This window comes from Pogoniulus pusillus, chromosome 7 (genome assembly GCF_015220805.1).
Source record: "Pogoniulus pusillus isolate bPogPus1 chromosome 7, bPogPus1.pri, whole genome shotgun sequence".
Classification (NCBI taxonomy): domain Eukaryota; kingdom Metazoa; phylum Chordata; class Aves; order Piciformes; family Lybiidae; genus Pogoniulus; species Pogoniulus pusillus.
Genome location: NC_087270.1, coordinates 38,145,057 through 38,165,747, shown reverse-complemented (window position 1 = coordinate 38,165,747; position 20,691 = coordinate 38,145,057). Strand labels below are relative to the sequence as shown.

The 20,691-nt window shown below is 54.0% G+C and overlaps 1 protein-coding gene across 7 annotated transcripts in view; it reads left to right on the top strand.

The window, feature by feature from the left end:
• The window catches only part of NCOA1 (nuclear receptor coactivator 1), a 266,235-nt gene extending 246,928 nt beyond the window's left edge, over positions 1–19,307 (top strand). For 4 of the 7 annotated variants that reach the window (XM_064146626.1, XM_064146628.1, XM_064146627.1 and 1 more), the window contains 9 exons: positions 1,355–1,481; positions 6,102–6,270; positions 10,533–10,847; positions 11,014–11,115; positions 13,582–13,981; positions 15,478–15,652; positions 16,773–16,956; positions 17,765–17,854; positions 19,054–19,307. In XM_064146626.1, the coding sequence (XP_064002696.1) occupies positions 1,355–1,481; positions 6,102–6,270; positions 10,533–10,847; positions 11,014–11,115; positions 13,582–13,981; positions 15,478–15,652; positions 16,773–16,956; positions 17,765–17,854; positions 19,054–19,227 (1,736 nt within the window). In that variant the 3' untranslated portion in view covers positions 19,228–19,307. Of the gene's footprint in view, positions 1–1,354; positions 1,482–6,101; positions 6,271–10,532; positions 10,848–11,013; positions 11,116–13,581; positions 13,982–15,477; positions 15,653–16,772; positions 16,957–17,764; positions 17,855–18,906; positions 18,964–19,053 lie in introns of all 7 variants that reach the window. The other 3 variants (XM_064146632.1, XM_064146631.1, XM_064146630.1) reach the window with 3 other exon arrangements.
• Positions 19,308–20,691: the final 1,384 nt, after the last annotated feature.

Genomic DNA, 20,691 nt, shown 5'->3' with positions numbered 1-20,691 from the left:
GTCCTAGGAGTGGCTGCTGAAGGCACATCTCAACATGGCAGAGATGCCACCTCAGGCAGAACTTGCCCCTCCAGTTCCCACCTCCCAGGTTCTCCATGGGCTGGTTTAGCCCAGATGCCAATTGAACTTCAGTCCCAATTCCTCTTTCAAATGGGGATGATGTAAAGTCTCTAACCTCATAAATCTCTGTCCTGAGCTTGGGCTCCAAGTTCTCCTACAGCCTAATGTAATGGCATTGGCTTCTTTCCCACTGCAAATGAACTTTTCTCCAGAGGAGAGGCAGAAAATGCTAGAGGGTGTGGCCTCTTTGCAGCTGAAATCATAGAATGCTTGAGGTTGGAAGGGACCTTTAAAGGTCATCTGGTCCAAGCACCCAGCAGGGACATCTTCAGCTAGAGCAGGTTGCTCAGAGCCCTGTCCAGCCTGACCTGGGATGGTTCCAGAGATGGGTCTCCTACCACCTCTCTGGGAAACTGGACCAGAGTCTCACCACCCTCAGTGTAAGCAGTTTCTTCCTTCTCTCTGATCTGAATCTCTCCTCTTTTAGTTTCAAACCATCACCCCTTGTCCTGTCACCACAAGCCCTGCCAAAAAGTCTGTCCCCATCTTTCTGACAGGCCTCTTTAAGCAATGAAAGGCCACAAGAAGGTCTCCCAGGAGACTTGAGTTTTAAAGGCCAAACAAACCTCAAGTCTCTCGGCCTGTCCTCACAGCAGAGGGATTGCAGCCCTTGAGTCATCTCTGTAGCCTGCTCTGGATGCACTCCAGCAGCTCCATGTCTCCCCTATGCTGAGGACCCCAGATCTGGACACAGCACTGCAGGTGGGGAATAACCAGAGCAGAGCAGGGAGGTAGAATCTCCTCCTTCGACCTGCTGGCCACACTGCTTTAGATGTAGCTCAGGAGCCAGCTTCTGGGCTGCAAGTGTACATAAAGTCTCTGCTGGTAACTGGTTTTCTTCAAGAAGAACCTTCTGACTTGATGACATTTGGAGAAGCTTGCTAGAAATAGGCTGAAAGGGAAACCCTTTCATAGCAGTTGCACACATTGAGCACACTGGGTCACCTTTGCCTGCTGTCTGCGTGCAAGATCTGCCTAGACCTTCACGTGGAATTTCCTGGTTAGGAAACTCCACCTGGACCTTCACATGGAATTTCCAGGTTAGGAAACTCCTCCTGGAAGCTCTGAGTTTGGGTTGAAACCAGCCCTAGCTGGAGAACCTTGGATTCTGTTTTACAGATGGTTCAGGACACAGTTGATATTTTGTGCTCTGAGCTTGCCTGTTCTCCACAGCAGCATCCTTTGTGTTCCCACACACTGACATTTCCTCTCCCCATCCTGCTTTTCCCCCTAGGAATGCCTGAGCTGGAGATGGGGGTGCCAGATCACCAGTTTGGGCAGCCAGGAATGGGGGAGCAGATGCCCTGGACGGATAACAGCATGGCAGCCATGAATCGAGGCACGCTGAATAAACCTGAAGAGTAAGTTCCATGGGGCTGGTGGCTTCCCAACCTCTCCCAGGACAACACTGGGATGTCAGAGCTAAGTGTCCTTGCTTGTCTGGACACCTTGCAAGGACAAGCTGAGTGTCCATCACCATACAGCAGCAATGCTTGCTGCTGATCTCAGGGCTGTCTAGGGTGCTGTGATGCAAGAAATGACCTCTGTAAGCTCTGCAGGGACAGGCATGTGGATAGACAAGGAAGGTGGCTTGGGGGAAGACATGCAGGGTATGTCTGAACCCAAATAAGCCCATCTGTTCTGCAGATGACACCAAGCTGGGCAGGAGTGTTGATCTGCCTGAAGGGAGGGAGGCTCTACAGAGGGACCTGGGAAGGCTGAGTCAATGGGTCAAGGCTTCTGGATTGAGATCAGACAAAGCCAAGTGCCAGGTCCTGCACTTGGGTCACAGCAACCTTCTGAATGCTCTGGGCTGAGGGAAGAATGGCTGGAAACTGGTGGAAGGGACCTGGGTCATTGGTCAACAGCCTGCTGAAGATGAGCCAGTGTGTGCCAGAGTGGCCAAGAAAGGCAACAGCATCCTGGCTTGGATCAGCAACAATGTGGCCAGCAGGACTAGGGCAGGGATTGTCCCCCTCTACTCAGCTGAGGTCACACCTTGAGTCCTGTGTTTAGTTTTGGGGGCCTCTCTCTCCAAGGACATTGAAGTGCTAAAGGGTGTCAGGAGCAGCCCAAGCTGGTGAAGGGTCTAGAGCATAAGTCTTGTGAGGAGCAGCTGAGGAAACTGGGGCTGTTCAGCCTGGAGAAAAGGAAGCTGAGGGGAGACCTTAGGTGTTCAAGAAAAGCCTGGATGAGGCACTTAGTGCCGTGGTCTAGTTGACTGGATAGGGATGGGTGCTAGGTTGGACTCTATGAGCTCTTCCAACCTGTTTGATTCTATGATTCTATGACCTTCTTGCTCTTTACAAGTCCCTGGAAGAAGGTTGTAGTGAGGTGGGGCTTGGTCAAGACAAGAGGAAGTGGCCTCAGGTTGTTCCAGGGGAGGTTTAGGTTGGACACAAGGAACAATTTCTTCCCCAAGAGAGTTGTCAAGGCCTGGAACAGGCTGCCCAAGGCAGTGGTGGAGTCCCCATCCCTGAAAGGACTGAAAAGCTGTGCAGATGTGGTGCTGAGGCACATGGTTCGGTGGTGACCTTGCGGTGGAAGGTCTCTGCCAACAGGAACAGTTCTTTAATTCTCTCATTCTATTTCCATGGCACAGCCAAGGTTGCTGAGTCCTCACTGATCCTTGCCAGTGTCAGTATTTGGGTTGCTGTTCTTCAGCAACACATCTTGCTGAGAGATTTGGGGAAATCCCCATCTCTGGAGTGATTCTCACCCCACCTGGCTGCTGTCCTGTGCTCTAGGTGAACCTGCTTTAGCAGGAGGGTTGGACCAGATGATCTCCAGAGGTCCCTTCCAACCCAGATCATCCTCTGATTCTGTGATCTTCTTGCCAAAGCCCTGCTTTGTGGAGAGGCAGAATTTCCTCTACTAATTAAAGCCTGTAGCAGATGAGCAGAGTCTCTGTTCTGCAGTCCTGAAGAAGACACATCTAAGAGTTGGATTTGAGCAATCTGGAAGCCAAATATCTTTTTGTAGGGGCTAAATGTGGATTAACATCTAAAAGCTCTTCGCTCAGCACAGGAAAAGAGTTCCTGCATCTGGATCTTGGGCCTTCTGCTGTCAAGACTTAGCCTCTTGCTGCTTGGAAGAGATGGGAGATAAAACAAATCCCTGCTTAATTGGGATTTAATCAGCCCAAGCCCTTGCCACAAGGAAGCCACTTGCTGGTGTCATCATTTTGCTGAGATAAAATCTGTGGGGCACCCCTGGCAAAGGGCAGGGCTGCTCAGAAATCAGTCTGTTTGAGGGGATGAATGTTCCTGAGGATGCTGCTTCTGGGGTAAGAATGACCTTACTTTACTCAGCAGCATTGTGCTGCCAGCACTGAGTGGGGCTGGCTGGCCAGAGGTGTCTTTGTGCCCCCAGGCAGCGCAGCTGGGAAGAAGGGAGCTGGGTTTTCTTCTGTCTCACCCTTCACAGCAGGTTTATGGATGCAAGTTGGCATGGAAGGCTTCAGACCTGCATGGGTACCGAAGAGACAAGAGCTTGGCTGCAGCAGCGTCTCTTTGAGTCCTCAGGTGGGAAAAACACCTCAGGTAGTTATCAGGAGACAAAGTTCGGCTGGTGGAGCAGTGGCATCTGCCCAAAGGCTGGGGAGATGTGGAGGCAGCAAATCTCACACAGTCCCTGCCTTTGGAAAGTGATGGTTTCCAGCACAGCTTAACACTGCAGCCTGGATAGGGTTTCAGAAGCTTGTCTTTGATTCTTCTTGGCATGGAGCAGGGAGAAAGTAAGGAAAGCTGTGCTACGTGGTGGGACTTCACATGGCTCCGTCAGCTCCATCAGCAAGGTTGGGCTTCCCACATGGTGGAGCCACCAGCAGAGCCAACGTATGGACCAATGCCACAAGATGACAGCAAGGGGAGAGGCAGAGGCTTGCTCGTCCTGGTGAGTCTCTGTTTCCCCATGAATTAGGGACTCCAGGCATGGGTGGTCCCTGCCAGAGGTGGTGGGCAGAAGCAACACTGGAAGAAGCTGGTGCCCAGCTCAGTTCCCCCTTGAATCTTCAGTAACCATAGGTCTGATGGAGCATCATTGGTGATACCTGCCTTGGCAGCATCCTGATGGAGTCTAACTGCTTCCACCTAGTGGTGTGGTGATCAGCTACAAAAGCTCACTTCCACTGCAGCCGAGAGCAGAGGTCCTGCTGGGCAGAAGCCTCTGGACTTTGCTCTTCAAGACCTGCAGATGTGCTCCCAGCTGGGAAGATGCCCATAGTCTCCTGCTGAAGTGGGACAAGGACAACATCCCCTTAGCACTTCTGTCCTAAGCATAAGTGCTCTTGTGTCTTCTGCAACAGAGGGAGACCTTGGGCCAGGTCCAGGGCTCCTCAAAGCAAGTCAAGTCACCATTCTCACACGTGTTCCTCTAATCCCTCAAGGTCAAACGTGCCTCCCAGGGCTCGATTCAGTTGCCTCAGTGCTGGCACCCAGTGCCATCTGAGATGCCTGAGGTTCCAAGGACATCTGTGGCAGGCTGGAGACCTGCAGCCTTTTGGAGCAGCATTTGAAGGCCATGCCAGGGAGATGTTTTACAGGACCTCAAGCACCATTTGATGCCATCTCTGCTAATAGCTGAAATGCTTCTCCTCACCACATGCAGAACCAGAGCTTTCATCTCAAAGCCTGAAGGGTTATGGTAGACAGAAAGCCTTTGACACAGTGATGTGATGCACAGGGTCCAGGGTCTTCTCTGCCCACTCATCACCTGGAGTCTCATCTGAGTCCTACCTTAGCATGGTGGAGGAGGAGAGGAGGAGTGGGGAAGGCTCTGCAAACTGGATTGGTCTACAAAGCAAGACACATCAGAAGTTTCTTTACTGTATAAAGATGGTGTTGTCCCCACAATCTCTTTCTAAACCAAGTTTTGTCATCCATGCAGCAGTCCAGCATGGCCTGAAGAGACAAAGCCAACCTGAATTTCTCCTCTAGCTGCCTGTTAATGTGGCAAAGAAGCCTATCTTCCCCTTGTCTGTACAGCAAACTTTGTCCTTGGCACCGAAACAACAGGTTTGACATAAGCAGCAAGTAGCAGGAACCTCAGCCACAGAGTGAGACCAGCCCTGCTCTTCACCTCTCATCTCCTCGCTTCCCTCTCCGCTCCCGCTCTGCAATGGAAGAAGCCCCAGTGCCGAGCGTTTCTGTTCCCTGGCTCAGCCTGCGTGTGTTGGCTGCAGCAGTCTGGGTCAGATTGGCTTCAGTTCCTTACTGTACATCTGGTCCTCATCTGGAGCTAAAAGGATAAACATGTCTGCTGCTTGGGAACCGCTGGCACGCCGGAGCCCTCGCCTCTGTGCCTCCCTGCGAGCGTGATGTGCCACGGCTCTCTTGGTCGTCGCGGAGCCAGCAGATCCGATTGACTCCAATTAGTCACGTCATTGGAATGTCTCTCATTGCATATTAATCTTACTCCCAAAGAGTACGGACAGAGCTTTGCAGAAATCTGATGTTTGCAGCTCCAAGGTTCTCCTTTTCCTTCAGCTGCTTTGCTTCCAGCTGCTCCGGCTCCATCCAAGCCTTCCCCCTTGCGTGCCGGCAGAAGGTTTGCTCTGCCTCTCGCTGTCCCGTCCAAAACTCCTGCGGGAGCAAAGCCTGCAAAAGCACCAAAGTTTTCTTCCCACACCTCACCAAAGTTTTCTTCCCACACCTCACCAAAGTTTTCTTCCCACACCTCACCAAAGTTTTCTTCCCACACCTCACCAAAGTTTTCTTCCCACACCTCACCAAAGTTTTCTTCCCACACCTCACCAAAATGCTGCCCTGGCTTTGTTTCGTGGAGAGGTTAATCCGTGCAAGCAGGCTGTGGTACAAGCACTGAGCTTGAGCGGGCTCAGCCGCTGTTGGAGCCAGGGGGCATGATGCAGCAGGGTGGGAGCCAGTGCCCTTGGCTGTAGGGGCTGCATCACTCGAGCGTCTCCCAGCACAGCCTCCTTCATAAAGCTTAACATGCCTCCTCTTGGCTTCTTCTTTCTGCAGCCAGTGCATCACCTCGCAGCTGGACGAGCTCCTGTGTCCTCCCACCACGCCGGAGGGTCGGAACGACGAGAAAGCCCTGCTCGAGCAGCTCGTCTCCTTCCTCAGCGGCAAGGACGAGACGGAGCTGGCTGAGCTGGATCGAGCGCTGGGGATCGACAAACTGGTTCAGGTAAAGACAGAACCACTCACGGGACTCGTTGGAGGTCACAGACAGGGCCAGCTGCTGAGGCTTGCCATGAGGGTGGAGGAGGATTCCCAGCATCTGGTGATGGGAGGCCAGATGTGAGTGGGAACGCAGGAGCGCATCAGATCGAGAGGCGACACTTAACACCGCGCCGTTCTCTCTCCCTGCACACAACCAGCTGGAGAACAGCCCTGTGAAACACAATACCTCACTTCTCTTTTCAAACACAGTCCCCCATGAGAACCAGCAGCCTGGCAAAGAGGCAGCTGAGCAGTTTCAGCCCCAGGCAGCTCATGTAACGGGGAGAGCTGGGAGGCTGCGTTCCCCTTCCCCACCTTACTAGGCGGGGATCTGGGGCACAGAGAAGCCTTCCAGCTGGAATCCCACAGCCTGGGATTCCTGAGCCTGGGTCGTGCTGCCTAATAATATATGTAATGGCCTCGCTGGTATGAAACCCTGACTATCAAGATTGGCTTACAGTGCAGCTGCCCTTCTGTCTCGGGTTGAGCCACAGGGAGAGAAACAACCGAGGCTTGCTTTTAGCAGCGCTTACCCGGATAGCGCTGGCGCCCTGCTCTCTGCAGCTGAGCCCTTCCTGGAGCCTCCCTCTTTGCAGATAGCAGTGGGGGCAGATGCCTCTGAAGGGTTTCCTAAATACTGGGGACACAGCAGGGGGCAGAAAGCTGGCTGTAAGGGACATGGAAAATTAGATGGGATTCGTCTTCCAGTGGTTTCTTTCTCTGTGTCCCACAGCACTCACACATGCTTTTTCCAAAACAAGGAGGAGAACCAAGAGCCTGTCAGTGTCTCCTGAAAGGAGGCTGGAGCAAGGAACAGGCAATAGGACAAGAGGAAATGGCTTCAAGTTTTCTTCACAGAGAGAGTGATTGGCATTGGAATGGGCTGCCCAGGGAGGTGGTGGAGTCGCTGTGCCTGGAGGTGTTGCAGCAAAGCCTGGCTGAGGCACTTAGTGCCATGGTCTGGTTGCTTGGCCAGGGCTGGGTGCTAGGTTGGAGTGGATGAGCTTTCAGGTCTCTGATGACCTGAAAGGATGAGGTTCAGGTCTCTTCCAACCTGCTTGATTCTATGATAAGTTGTGCCAGGGAAGGTTTAAGCTGGATATGAGGAACAGTTTCTTCCCCAAAGGATTGTCAGCCCCTGGAACAGGCTGCCTGGGGAAGAGGTGGAGTCACCATCTCTTGAAGTGACTTAAAAGAGGTGTAGTGGTTCAGTGGTGACCTGAACAGTGGCAGTGCTGGGTTAACAGTTGGAGCTGATGACTGGGTGACAGAATGCTGGAACAGGCTGCCCAGGGAGGTTGTGGAGTCTCTGTCTCTGGAGATACTCAGAACCCACCTGGAGGTGTTCCTGTGTGACCTGGTACAGGTGATCCTACTCTAGCAGGGAGGCTGCACTGGATGAGCTTTCAAGGTCCCTTCCAGCCCCTGGCATTGAGACTCTGCAGTTAGGTGATCTTAAAGGTCTTTTTCAGCCAAAATTATTCTAATCAATGGGATTTCCTCAGCACCAAGCTCCTCAGAGCAAATCCCTCTGGCAGCTCTTGTCCTGCATCAGTTAAGCCTGGAGGTGACACATCTCCTGCAGTCCCACCAGGATGCCTTGCACTGAGCTACTGGAAGAGTTTATCTTTTCATCAGCCATTTGGGGGACCTGTCAGTGAGTCTATCCCTGAGTCAACTATTTGCCATGTCCCTTTGCTCAAGGCTGTGCCTTCAAAATCCTCTCCTGCCTGGGTTTTTTTTTCTTTGCAGATTAGGGGTAGGGAGTTCAGCCTCTCTGGTACAAAGATCAGAAACACTCTTGCCAAAGGTGCAGCTGCAACAGCTCAGTGTTTTCACAAGGGCTTTGCAGACTCAGCTGGCAGAGCTCCCCAGCAACCCTTTCCTCACCAGGCAGGCTCTAGGAGCACTGCACCACTGGACTGAGATGCCCTGAGATGATACTCGGATGCTTCCCAGCATTCCCACACCAGTCCAGCTTTGCCCCTGCCACAGAACACCTGGCTCAGGAGGGGGAGGATTATCTCATGTTTGGACCCCACCCCAGCATTGCTCACATCCAGGGATCATTTTGTTAATGGGAATCTTGGGCTTTTTCCATGGCTCGGGCTGAACCTCAGGAATATTTTGAATAGTTCCATGAAATATTTGCTGGAAATCCATCTTTAGAGAAACACTAAGTCAGCAGAGAGGCATGAGGGGGGCAGAAAACATGTCTCTAGTTCTCCTCCAGGATGTGTCCTTGACAGGTAGGAGCACTCATCCACCAAATCCACCACCTCCTCCATGCTACCACAGACATGCTGGGATGGAGTGCTGGAGAGAGGTGCTGGGTAGGGTGTCCCTGCCCATGGCAGAGTGGAACTAGATCATAGAATCAGTCAGGGTTGGAAGGGACCACAAGGAGCAGCCAGTTCCAACCCCCCTGCCATGCCCAGGGACACCCTACCCTAGAGCAGGCTGCACACAGCCTCACACAGCCTGGCCTCAAACACCTCCAGCCATGGGGCCTCAACCACCTCCCTGGGCAACCCACTCCAGCCTCTCACCACTCTCCTGCTCAACAACTTCCTCCTCACCTCCACTCTCAAGCTCCCCACCTCCAGCTTTGCTCCATTCCCCCCAGTCCTGCCACTCCCTCACAGCCTCAAAAGTCCCTCCCAGCTTTTTTGTAGTCCCCTTCAGATCCTGGAAGGCCACAAGAAGGTCACCTGGGAGCCTCCTCTTCTCCACACTCAACAGCCCCAACTCTTTCAGTCTGTGCTCACAGCAGAGCTGCTGAAGCCCTCTGAGCATCCTCCTGGCCCTGCTCTGGACACACTCCAGCATCCCTCTTGTAGATGATCCTTGTGGCTCCGTCCAACCCTGACAGATTCTATGATTCCTGCCCCCAGTTTAATGAGGAGGCAGCTGGAAATGAAGTGCTTTGGGGATAGAGCTTCATTTCAGCAGGTCTGTGGTTTCTGCCCATCTCAGGCTGCTGCTTTATCTCCTGCTATCCAGCCCCTGAACCAGATAAACTCCATCTTAATTTACAGAATCATAGAATCAGCCAGGCTGGAAGAGACCTCCAAGCTCATCCAGTCCAACCTAGCACCCAGCCCTGGCCAATCAACCAGACCATGGCACTAAGTGCCTCAGCCAGGCTTTGCTTGACACCTCCAGGGACGGTGACTCCAGATGAGGAGCTCAGTGCTAGTGAACACTGAAGAGGAAAGCAAAGGGAGGCATCATCATCATCTTTGGGGGCAGAGTGGTTGGAGAGTAGTCAGGCAGGAAGGGACCTGGGGGTGCTGGTAGATAGGAGCTGAAGATGAGGCAGCAGTGTGCCCAGGTGGGCAGGAGAGCCAATGGCATCCTGGCCTGGCTCAGGAGCAGTGTGGCCAGCAGGACAAGGGAGGGTATTCTGCCCCTGCACTCAGCACTGCTCAGGCCACACCTTGAGTGCTGTGTCCAGTGCTGGGCTCCTCAATTCAAGAGAGATGTTGAGATGCTGGAAGGTGTCCAGAGAAGGGCAAGGAAGCTGGTGAGGGGCCTGGAGCACAGCTCTGTGAGGAGAGGCTGAGGGAGCTGGGGGTGTGCAGCCTGCAGAAGAGGAGGCTCAGGGCAGAGCTCATTGCTGTCTACAACTGCCTGCAGGGAGGCTGTAGCCAGGTGGGGTTGGGCTCTGCTGCCAGGCAAGCAGCAAGAGAAGAAGGGGACAGAGTGTCAAGTTGTGTCAGGGGAGGTCTAGGCTGGATGTTGTTAGGAAGTTGTTGTCAGAGAGAGTGATTGGCATTGGAATGGGCTGCCCAGGGAGGTGGTGGAGTCTCTGTGCCTGGAGGTGTTGAAGCCAAGCCTGGCTGAGGCACTTAGTGCCATGGTCTGGTTGCTTGGGCAGGGCTGGGTGCTAGGTTGGACTGGCTGAGCTTGGAGGTCTCTTCCAACCTGCTTGGTTCTGTGATTCTCTGATTCTTCCTACCCAAACCATTCTGTGATTCAATGATTTCTGTCCCTCCGAGGTCTGTGAAGCCCTAGGGAGGAGACATTTAATACCCTCCTCAGTGCAGTGGTAGCTCTCACACAGGCTGGAGCCTGGCCTAAGGGATGAGGATAACAGACAGCAGCATCCTTACAAGCAAGCTGCACCGTGCCAGCCACGTCCTTCATGCCCTCTGAGCTCTCCAGGGAGAGGTCAGGTGCTGTGGAGCTCCAAAGTGATGTTTCCCTCCCCCTTTGCCTTCCCAGGGCGGCGGGCTGGAAGCCCTGACGGAGCGGTTCCAGCCGCAGCAGTCCACCCCACCGCTCATGATGGAGCAGAAGCCCGGCATGTACCCCCAGCCTTACTCCTCCGCCTCTCCCACCGCCAGCCTCCCCGGTGCTTTCCCCGGCATGGTCAGGCAGAAGCCGTCCTTCGGGGCCATGCCGGTGCAGGTCCCGCCCCCCCGCGGCGCCTTCCCCACCAGCATGGCCATGCAACCCCGGCAGACGCTCAGCAGACCCCCGACGGCCCCCAACCAGCTGCGACTTCAGCTGCAGCAGCGGCTGCAGGGCCAGCAGCAGGTAATGCATCCCCCTCTGCACCTCAGGGCCGTGGGCAGGGGGGCAGGGGAGACCTTCTGTGCTGCCTGCAGCCCAGGCGTGCCAGCCGGATGGGAGCGGACGGGCAGGAAGCTGCTGCAGTGCAGTGTTGAAAGTCTCCTTGGCTTTTGTTTTGTCTCCTCTCCAGCTGATCCACCAGAACCGGCAGGCCATCCTCAACCAGTTTGCAGCCAGTTCCCCAGTGGGCATCAACATGCGGGCAGGGATGCAGCAGCAGATCACACCGCAGGTACCCAGCACTGTGCGAGGCTGCACTCTGAAGCCTGCCTTCAGTTTTGGGCCCTTCACCACAAGAAGGACATTGAGGTGCTAGAGGGAATCCTAAGAGGGGCAATAAAGCCAGTGAAGGGTTCAAAGCAGAACCCTCGTGAGGAGCAGCTGGGAACTGGGGTTGTGGAGCCTGGAGAAAAGGAGGCTAAGGGGACACCTTTTGACTCGCTGTAACTGGAGAAGGAGAGGAGAGGAGAGGAGAGGGTCCAGCAGAGGGCTATGAGGATGATGAGGGGACTGGAGGGCATGGCTGATGAGGAGAGGCTGAGAAGAGAAAACTTAGGGGAGATTTGATAATGTTTATAAGTATCTAAGGGCTGGCCATGAGAAGGAAGACAGGCTCTGCTCACTGCTCCCTGGGATAGGACAAGGAGCATTGGGTGTAAGCGGCAGCAAAAGAGGTTCTGCCTCAACACAAGGGGGAACTTCTTGACTGTAAGGGTCTCAGAGCACTGGCACAGGCTGCTGAGAGAGGTTGTGGAGTCTCCTTCTCTGGAGCTTTTCAAGGCCTGTCTGGATGTGTTCCTCTGTGATCTGTGTTAGATAGTACTGTCCTGCTCTGGTGGGGGGGTTGGACTGGATGATCTCCTTGGGTCCCTTCCAACCTCTAACATGCTGTGATCTGTGATCCTGTGAACTCCCTGAAAGGAGGTTGGAGCAAGGTGGGGGTTGGTCTTTTCTCCCAGGGAAAAAGCAACATTGGAATGGGCTGCCCAGGGAGGTGGTGGAGTCACCATCCCTGGAGGTGTTCAGGCAAAGCCTGGATGAGGCACTTGGTGCCATGGTCTGGTTGCTTGGATAGGGCTGGGTGCTAGGTTGGGCTGGATGAGCTTGGAGGTCTCTTCCAACCTGGTTGGTTCTATGAAGAAGAAACAGCCTCAAGTTGTGCCAGGGAAGGTTTAGGTTGGACATGAGGAACAACCTCTTCAGTAGGGTTGTCAAGCCCTGGAAGAGGCTGCCCGAGGCAGTGGTGGAGTCCCCATCCCAGGGACTAAGAAGCTGTGGACATGTGGTGCTGGGGAGCATGGCTTAGTGGCAACCTGGCAGCGCTGGCTTTAAGGGTTGGACTTGATGATCTTAAAGATCTTTTCCAACCAAAACGATTCTGTGATCCTAGAAAAGAGGGATGCAGCACAGTTCTCCAGCTGGGAAAAACTGAGAGTTCATCCCTGTGCCTTCCCTGGCAGTACAGCCTGGTTCACACTGCTCTGTCCTTAATGGGAGAGAAAAAACTCTGCCCCTTGCAGGGAGGTGGCCACAGGACAAGCTGCCATAGGTTGGGGGCTTTGTTTCACTCCTGTTGCAGCTCCTCCACCTGCTGACAGTATAAATACTTGGTTATTGCTGCGAGGGGAGCCTGCTAACACATTTAATTGAGGAGGATCTTTAGGAAATAGATGCCAGAAGCTCCACTGAATCTCCTTAATGATCCTGCAAATCCTCCGTTCCTAAAGTTCTCATTTGGCTTCTAATAAAGTGGATAAAACATCTGCTGGGTACAAGGAGAAGCTGGAAAGTGTAGCTGAGTTCTGCTGACTTGATTCCACTTCTTGGAGGAGCCTTTGCCTTTTTCTCAAGTGGTGACATCCCTAGGGTGCCCTGGAGATCATTAGTGATGGGAGGTGAAACCCTTCCCGTTGTAGCTCTGGCTTTGTCAGGCTTTTTAAGGTGATTCATTCCAACACATCTGGCTTAGCCATATGGGGGACGAGCCCCCGGCGATGGAAAAGATGGTGGGATGGGTGGGAGTTTTCCAACATCACACAGCCAAAACGAGTCAAAGCCTGGGAGTATCCCAGGGAGGGCACGAGAAGTGGGTCCTGCAGAGAAGAAGGGTAGTTGGTGGCAGCCAGGTGATTTGAGAGGCTGTTTTCCCAGCCCGGGGAATGCTCTGGCTCCTGGAGCTTTGCCCTTCGGTGTGTGCTGTCTACAGCTACCTGAGGGGTGGTTGTGGCCAGGAGGAGGTTGCTCTCTTCTCTCAGGTGGCCAGCACCAGAACGAGAGGACACAGCCTCAGGCTGTGCCAGGGGAAATTTAGGCTGGAGGGGAGGAGAAAGTTCTTCACTGAGAGAGTCATTGGACACTGGAATGGGCTGCCCGGGGAGGTGGTGGAGTCGCCGTCCCTGGAGCTGTTCAAGGCAAGATTGGACGTGGCACTTGGTGCCATGGTCTGGCCTTGAGCTCTGTGGTAAAGGGTTGGACTTGATGATCTCTGAGGTCTCTTCCAACCCTGATGATACTGTGATACTGCGATAATATCCCCAAACTCCTCCGCCCTGCAGCAGCATTCCCGGGGTGGGGGGTTCCAGCTTTCCTTGCAAACCGAGGCAGCCCAGCCCGAAGCAGAGAGGCACCCGCAGCTCTTGTGCCGGGACCGGAGAGTGACGCTGATAACCGAGACGCCCCCTCCCTTCCTTCCTCGCAGCCTCCCCTCAATGCCCAGATGCTGGCGCAGCGGCAGCGGGAGCTGTACAGCCAGCAGCACCGGCAGCGGCAGCTGATGCAGCAGAGAGCCATCCTGATGCGGCAGCAGAGCTTCGGCAGCAACCTCCCTCCCTCCTCGGGGCTCCCGGTACAGATTGGAGCCGCTCGCTTGCCCCAGGCCCCCCCGCAGCAGTTCCCCTACCCTCCGAACTACGGTACAAGCCCGGGAAACCCTCCCACCTCTACCAGCCCTTTCTCGCCCTTGGCATCCAACCCCGAGGCGGCGCTGGGCAACCGCAGCGGCATGGTCAACAGGGGCATGATGGGAGGCGTCGCAGGGCAGTTCGGCGCCGGCATGGCCCCGCAGATGCAGCAGAACATCTTCCCGTATTCGGGATCGGGTAGGTCGAGCCGCTGGCTGCCTCGGAAAACCATCCAGTGGGGGGAGAGAAGGAGAGGCAGAGGGCAGAGCTGAGAGCCTCAAGGATGCTGCAGCCTAGCCCTGCTTACCTAAGGCTTCATCCCACACCATCTCATGCAAGCTGCAACTCCGGTTTCTGCCTCCCGGGGGGAATCTCCCCCAGAATGGTATCACTGGGGAAAGTAATGCCACAGCTCTGTCCTTTAAAGTCAAACTGCAAGGCAGTTTGAGGCATAGGAAGTTTCATTTAACCATGAGGAGGAATTTTTTTCCCCCTGTGAGGGTGACAGAGCACTGGAACAGGCTGCTCAGGAGGGCTGTGGAGTCTCCCTCTCTGGAGATACTCAAAACATGCCTGGATGTGTTCCTGTGTGACCTGCTAGAGGTGATCCTGCTCTGGCAATGGGATTGGACTGGATGAGCTTTCAAGGCAGCCCTCTAAGTTGTGCTTCCTTAAGTATGTGTATGTGCTCTCCAAAGGGCCAAGCCCTTGCTGAGATGGCTGGAATGAGCTGCAGGCAGCTTCTGCCTCTTGGGTGGGCACCAGACTTGTTTAGGTGGGTGAGCCAGTGCAGAGTTGCATGCAGACAGGCACCATCTTGGAGGTCTTCAGGTTCAAGCAGCAGTGCAGGGACACAGCAAAGTGGACATCACTGATGAGTAGAGAAAACTATGTTGTGGCTGCAGTAGGTCCATAGGAATCTCCTTTGTCATCATCCCATTGTAACCTCGGCCATTTCCCAGGCAGGTGGGATGCTAAGAGGAGCATCTACTGATTGTGGTAGATGATTTTAGATTATAGTAATAGTAGTAGATAATGCTGGGTTCAATCTTGGGCCCCTCACTCCAAGGACACAGAGGTGCTGCAGCATGTCCAGAGAAGGGCAGCCAAGCTGGTGAAGACACCAGGGCACAAGTCTTGAGAAGAGCAGCTGAAGGAACTGGGGTTGTTTAGCCTGGAGTAAAAAGGAGGCTGAGGGGAGACCTGGCTCCCCACACCTCCTTGAATGGAGGTTGGAGTGAGGTGGAGGTTGGACTCTTCTCCCAAGGAACAAGTGATAGGACAAGAAGGAAATGCCTCAAGCTGCACCATGGGAGGTTTAGGTTGGACATGAGGAACGATTTCTGTTCCTGAAAGGGTTGTTGAGACCTGGACCAGGCTGCCCAGAACAGCTTTGGAGTCCCCATCCCTGGAGGGATTGAAAAGCCTGAGTTAATGTTGGAATTGGTCTTAAGGGTCTCTTCCAACCAGAACAATGGTTTGATAGAAGCCACCTGGGCAGGAGGGGGTCTCTGCTCCTTCATCCCTAAAATACTTAGCTTTGAGTGGTGCAGCTGCTTGCAGTGAAAACCAGAGGCTTTGTAAACCGAAAGCCGCGGGTGATGCTTGCCATTCGGTGCCAGCAGGGGAGGAGGAGAGCTCCGGGGCTGCCGGCGGGGGTGTGCGCGGCGCTGACGCCGTCTGTCCTTCCCCAGGCATGGGTCAGCAGAGCGAACCCTCCTTCGCTCCGGCGCTCAGCCCCAGCAGCCCCCTGATGTCGCCCCAGCTGCCGCCCGCGCAGAGCCCCATGCTGCAGCCCGCACCGCCCGCCGCGGGCTACCAGTCGCCTGACATGAAGAGCTGGCAGCAAGGAGCCATGGGCAGCAGCAAGTAAGATCACCACGGGGAGAACTTGGAGCACACAGGTGACACACACACACACACAGAGGTGGTGACACCAAGGTGAAGGGCCCCTGAAAGGGTGTTGGCAGACCTGTAGTTGACAGCCGGCTGAGGACATGCGCTGAGCTCAGGCAGCGTTCACCTGCCGTGATGTCCTCCAGAGGTCACCAAGGACCCATGTCCTCATCTTCACATCAGCCCAGAGGCAGCCAGGAGCCTGCAGTGTTTATATGGATGAGCAGATGGCGAGCAGGACACGGAGCAGGCCTTTGGATTGGAATTGAACGAGAGGCTTCATTTTGACTGCTGGCAGTGGGCTTAGGAGCTGTGACACTAAACTGAGTCAGACCCAGCAGTCCCAGGTCACTGCCTGACCCTCCTAACATACATCCAACTGTGACCTAGGGGAGCAAATGGGGAGAGCCACCAGGCTTGTTACCTTTTTCACATGAGTCAGGTTTGAGCCTCAGGTCTCCAGAAGGATGATTAAACCCCCCCCAAAAGTTCACCTGTGCTTTATCCAGGCTCTGCCCAGGTAGCTCAGCTAACTTGTCCTGGTCAGACAGTCCAGAGCAGGAGGTTTCCTGGGCTGTGTGGGGCGAGATGGGAACTGTTGGAGGTGGGATGCTTCACCTCACATTGCAAAGGAGAGCTGCCCTCCTGCCTGGAGAGGAAGTGGGCACTGGAAAGAGCACAAAAGGGTGGGCTTGGTGTCACACAGACCAGGATTTTGTGCCTGACTGACCCTTCACCCAGCCCAAAGGCCCGTAACGATTCCTGCCCTGCTGCTGATGTCTCTCCTGCTCCGCCCCACGACACCAGGGAGCCTCCTGCTACAGCAGGAGTGAAGGGTGGATGTCCCCCACAACAGCCACCATCCTTCCTGATTCCATGTGGGTTAAGCCTTAGTGCAGGCAGCCCCTCAAATGCCTCCTGGGACCTCCTGCTGTCCCCAGGGGCTGGCAGGGCTCCACCTGCTCAATCACTGGTCTTGGTGCTGACCAAGAGCCAGGCTGGCTGCTGTCACAGCTTGGGCCACCCAAAGGGCTTCAGCACATGCCTCCCACCACCAGGGAGACGCTGGTGACGCTTTTCTTCTCTCTTCCAGTGTATTCAACCAAACAGGGCAGGGCCAGGTGGCCCCTGCTCAGCAGGGCATGTACAACAACATGAGCATCACAGTCTCCATGGCAGGAGGAAACACCAACGTGCAGAACATGAACCCCATGGCCGGACCCATGCAGATGAACTCCCTGCAGATGCCCGGGATGAACTCCATGTGCTCAGAGCAGGTCAGTGCCACACCCTCCCCTGCTCCCAGCACCATCAGACAGCTCCCCAGGGTTCAACATTTGCTTCTCTGGCCCTGGGTGGCTACCAGTGTCCAAAAGCCTGCCTGACTGCCTCCACTGCCATTGCTACTGTGCTTGAGCCCAGGGCCAACAGCACCCCAAGTGTGTCCTGTGTGTCCTCAGTGGGGTGCAGGGACATGTTGAGCATCTCCAGCACCTGCAGCCCATGGTGGGCCTGTTTGTAGCCAAGTGTCCCCAGGGAGCTGTGAAAGCTAGGGATAAGGAATGGGAATGGTTGGATATGGGAGCTTTCCACAGTTCCAGCCCTTTGGTCAGTCCTCCTTGGGCCAGACAGAGAAGCTTCCAGTGTTTTTGGCATGTGTCTCTGCAGCGTTAAGCTCCTGGCTCAGTGCATGGGACATGTGGGATGAGGCTGGCAGCCTCCCTGAGGAGAAGCCGTTGGGCTCAGCAAGGAGGATGGTTCCTCCTGTGAGCTGATCTGGTGGCTTTTTCTTGTCTTATGAGCACTTGGGGGGCATTTCGTGCTCCCTGGAAGTGAGATGCCACCAGAACTAGTATCAGCCTCAGGCAAAGGTGCAGGAGGTGGGCAGAAAGGTGAAACAGGTCCCAGCTGCCCACTGGGTTTCCCCAACAGTGCCCTAAAATTGCAGCTCATAGCACAGGGAGGACGCTGGCAGCACAGTCCCCCATCCATAAGCATTCCCTCCCCAAATGCCCCCGGAGCTCAGCTTGAGGGGGTGTCTGGCATCCAGGAGCCGCAGCTGAGCCTGGCTCTTGCTTTTGACAGGTAAATGACCCGGCGCTGAGACCCGCGGGCCTTTACTGCAACCAGCTTTCCTCCACTGACCTTTTGAAAACAGAAGCAGATGGGGCGCAGGTCAGTAAGAAACTGCTAAGCACACCTCAGGTACCTGGAGGAGTTTGACGGGTCCCACCCCCCCCCAAAACAAAAAGGCTGAACGCCCCCGGCTGTACCGGCTCAGCACGCTTGGTTTGCGCTGGGGCCAGCCCTGCTTGGCAGGCTTGGGTTGAAGCCGCTGTGGTCCCACCTTCACTGGGCGAGGCCAGCCCTTGGGGACGCCGGCACCGCTCACAAACCCTCTTTGCATCAAAGCTCGTCCTGCTGCCGGGGGCACTTTCGGCCCCCTTGCTGCCGTGGAAGAGCAGCGAGGCTGCAGCTGGGCTGGAAACACTCACGGGAGCTGGTGTCAAACGCCCCTCGGCCCCACTCCAGGCTGACGGCCAGCGGGAGGGTTTCTTTCCTAGGCTCGGCCAACACCGGAGAGGCCGATGGATGGCCCCTGTGCCACCGGCCTTAATTTGGAGGAGATTTGGATGAGGGAGGCTCCGGGGGCAGCACCAGCACTGCCGGATGCTGCCTGTCCCCTCTGAACAGCACCGAGCACCACCAAAATGTGCCCAGCCGCCCGCCAGCACCGATGCCTCCGGCTCCCGGGGACGATCCGCTTCATCCCCACCTCATCCAACAGCCGCCCAGCGTCACGGCGTTGCCTCCCCCTTCCCCGTAGCCTCGGTTCACCCCTTGGTTTCGTAGGGACACGTCGGCAACACCTCCGGGACACACCAAAACGCTTTGATCCGCCAGCCGCGCTGGACCTCGCTCGCCACCGCTCTGACCCCACGAGCAGTACACCAACGGCTCCCCTTCCCCCCAGGGGAAAGCCAGAGGCTGGAGGAGAGGAGGAGGAGGAAGAGGCTTTTTTTTTTTCCAGCCCCCTCCCTCCGGACCCACCTTTTTTTTTTTTTTCCCGTCTTTTTGGGGGTGTTTTTGTTTCGTTGGGTTATTTTTGGGGCGTTTTATTTTTTCGGTTGTGGTATATCTATCTATCTATAACTTTTTTTTTTCGGATGAGCAACGTTATCGACCCTCGCAGAGCCGACTGAGTTGCAGCGGTTTTCTTTTTGTAGGACAAGAAGACAGAAGAGTTCTTCTCTGGGGTGGCTCCAGACTAGAGGAAGTCTCTAGTGAGTTTCCACTTCACGTAGTACCCAGCTCCGCCGCCGCCGGCCCCTGCCCCGGCCCCGCTAAATCGCCTCTTCTCTCTTGTGTCCCAGCAGGTACAACAGGTTCAGGTCTTTGCCGACGTACAGTGTACAGTGAATCTGGTAGGAGATCCCTACCTCAACCCGCCGGCTCCTTTGGGCACCCCGAAAAACGCCGTCGGGCCGCCGCCGCCGCCGCCGCCGGGCCAGCAGAAGAGCCTTCTTCAGCAGCTACTGACTGAATAATCGCTTTGCGAGGAATGTGAAATTTAAATAAGAAGACGTACAGAGATATATAAATATATATATTATATATTTTTCTGAGATTTTTGATATCTCAACCCGCAGCCATTCTTCAGCTCGTAGTGTTTGGAGCAAAACAAAAGGGGGGGGGAGGGGTTTATTGGAGGGAGGGAGGGGGAGGCTGTTGGGGTTTTTTTTTTTCCCCCCCTCCCTTTTTTATCTTCTTTATCCCTTTTAGGTTTTTTTTCTCTTGTAAGCCCTCTTGGTTTTCCTTTTTCAGTCCCTTTACTCCCTTTCCCCTCTTCTTTTTCTCTCTTTTCTATTTTTTCCTTCCTCGTTTTTCTATTTTTTCCTTCCTCGTTTTTCTATTTTTTTCCTTCCTCGTTTTTCTATTTTTCCTCTTGTATTCCCTTTTCCTCTTTTCTTTTCCTTTTTTCCTCTTGTAATCCCTTTTCCTCCTTTCTTTTCCCTTTCCTCTCTTCTTTTTCTCCCTTTTCTCTTTTTTCCTTCCTTGCTTTTCCAGTTTTTCCCTTTGTAATCCCTTTTCCTCCTTTCTTTTCTCTTTCCCCTCCTTTTTCTCCCTTTTCTCTTTTTTCCTTCCTTGCTTTTCCAGTTTTTCCTCTTGTATTCCCTTTCCCCCCTTTCTTTTCCCTCTCCCCTCTTCTTTTTCTCCCTTTTCTCATTTTTCTTTCCTTGTTTTTCCATTTTTCTCTTGTATTCACTTTTCCTCCTTTCTTTTCCCTTTCCCCTCTTCTTTTTCTCCCTTTTCTCTTTTTTCCTTCCTTGTTTTTCCAGGTTTTCCTCTTGTATTCACTTTTCCTCCTTTCTTTTCCCTTTCCCCTCTTCTTTTTCTCCTTTTTCTCTTTTTTTTTCCTTATTTTTCCATTTTTTCATCTTGTATTCACTTTTCCTTTTTCTCTTTCCCTTTTCTCTTTTTCTCTTTCCCTTTTCTCTCCTTTTCCCTTTTTCATTTTTTTGTCCTTTCCCTCCCTTACTACTCTTCTTCTTTCCTCTTTTTTACCCATTTTTCTTCTTTATCTCTTATTTTCTTCCCTCCTTATTCCTTTTCCCCCTTTCCCTCCTTTTCCACTTTGTCTCTTTTCCTCCCATCCACTCCCTTTTCCCTCCTTTCCTGTTTTTTCTCCCTTTCCCTCATTTTCCCCTTTTTTCTTCTCATCCCCTCTTTTTCTCCTCTTTTCCTCTCTTCCCCCTTTTACTCCATTTTCCCTTTCTCTCCTTTCCCCCCCTTCCCTGCTTTTCTCCTCTTCTCTCTTTCCTCCTCCCTATCCCACTTTTTGCCTTTTATCTTATCTTTCCTTCCCCCCCTTTACTCCTTTTTGCCCTTTTCTCCTTTTTTTGCCTTTTCTCCTCTTTTTTTGCCCTCTTTTCTCCTCTGTCGCCCTCTTAACTTTTTTTTCCCCTCTCCTCCTTTTTTTTTTGCCCTCTTTTCTCCTCCTTTTTGCCCTC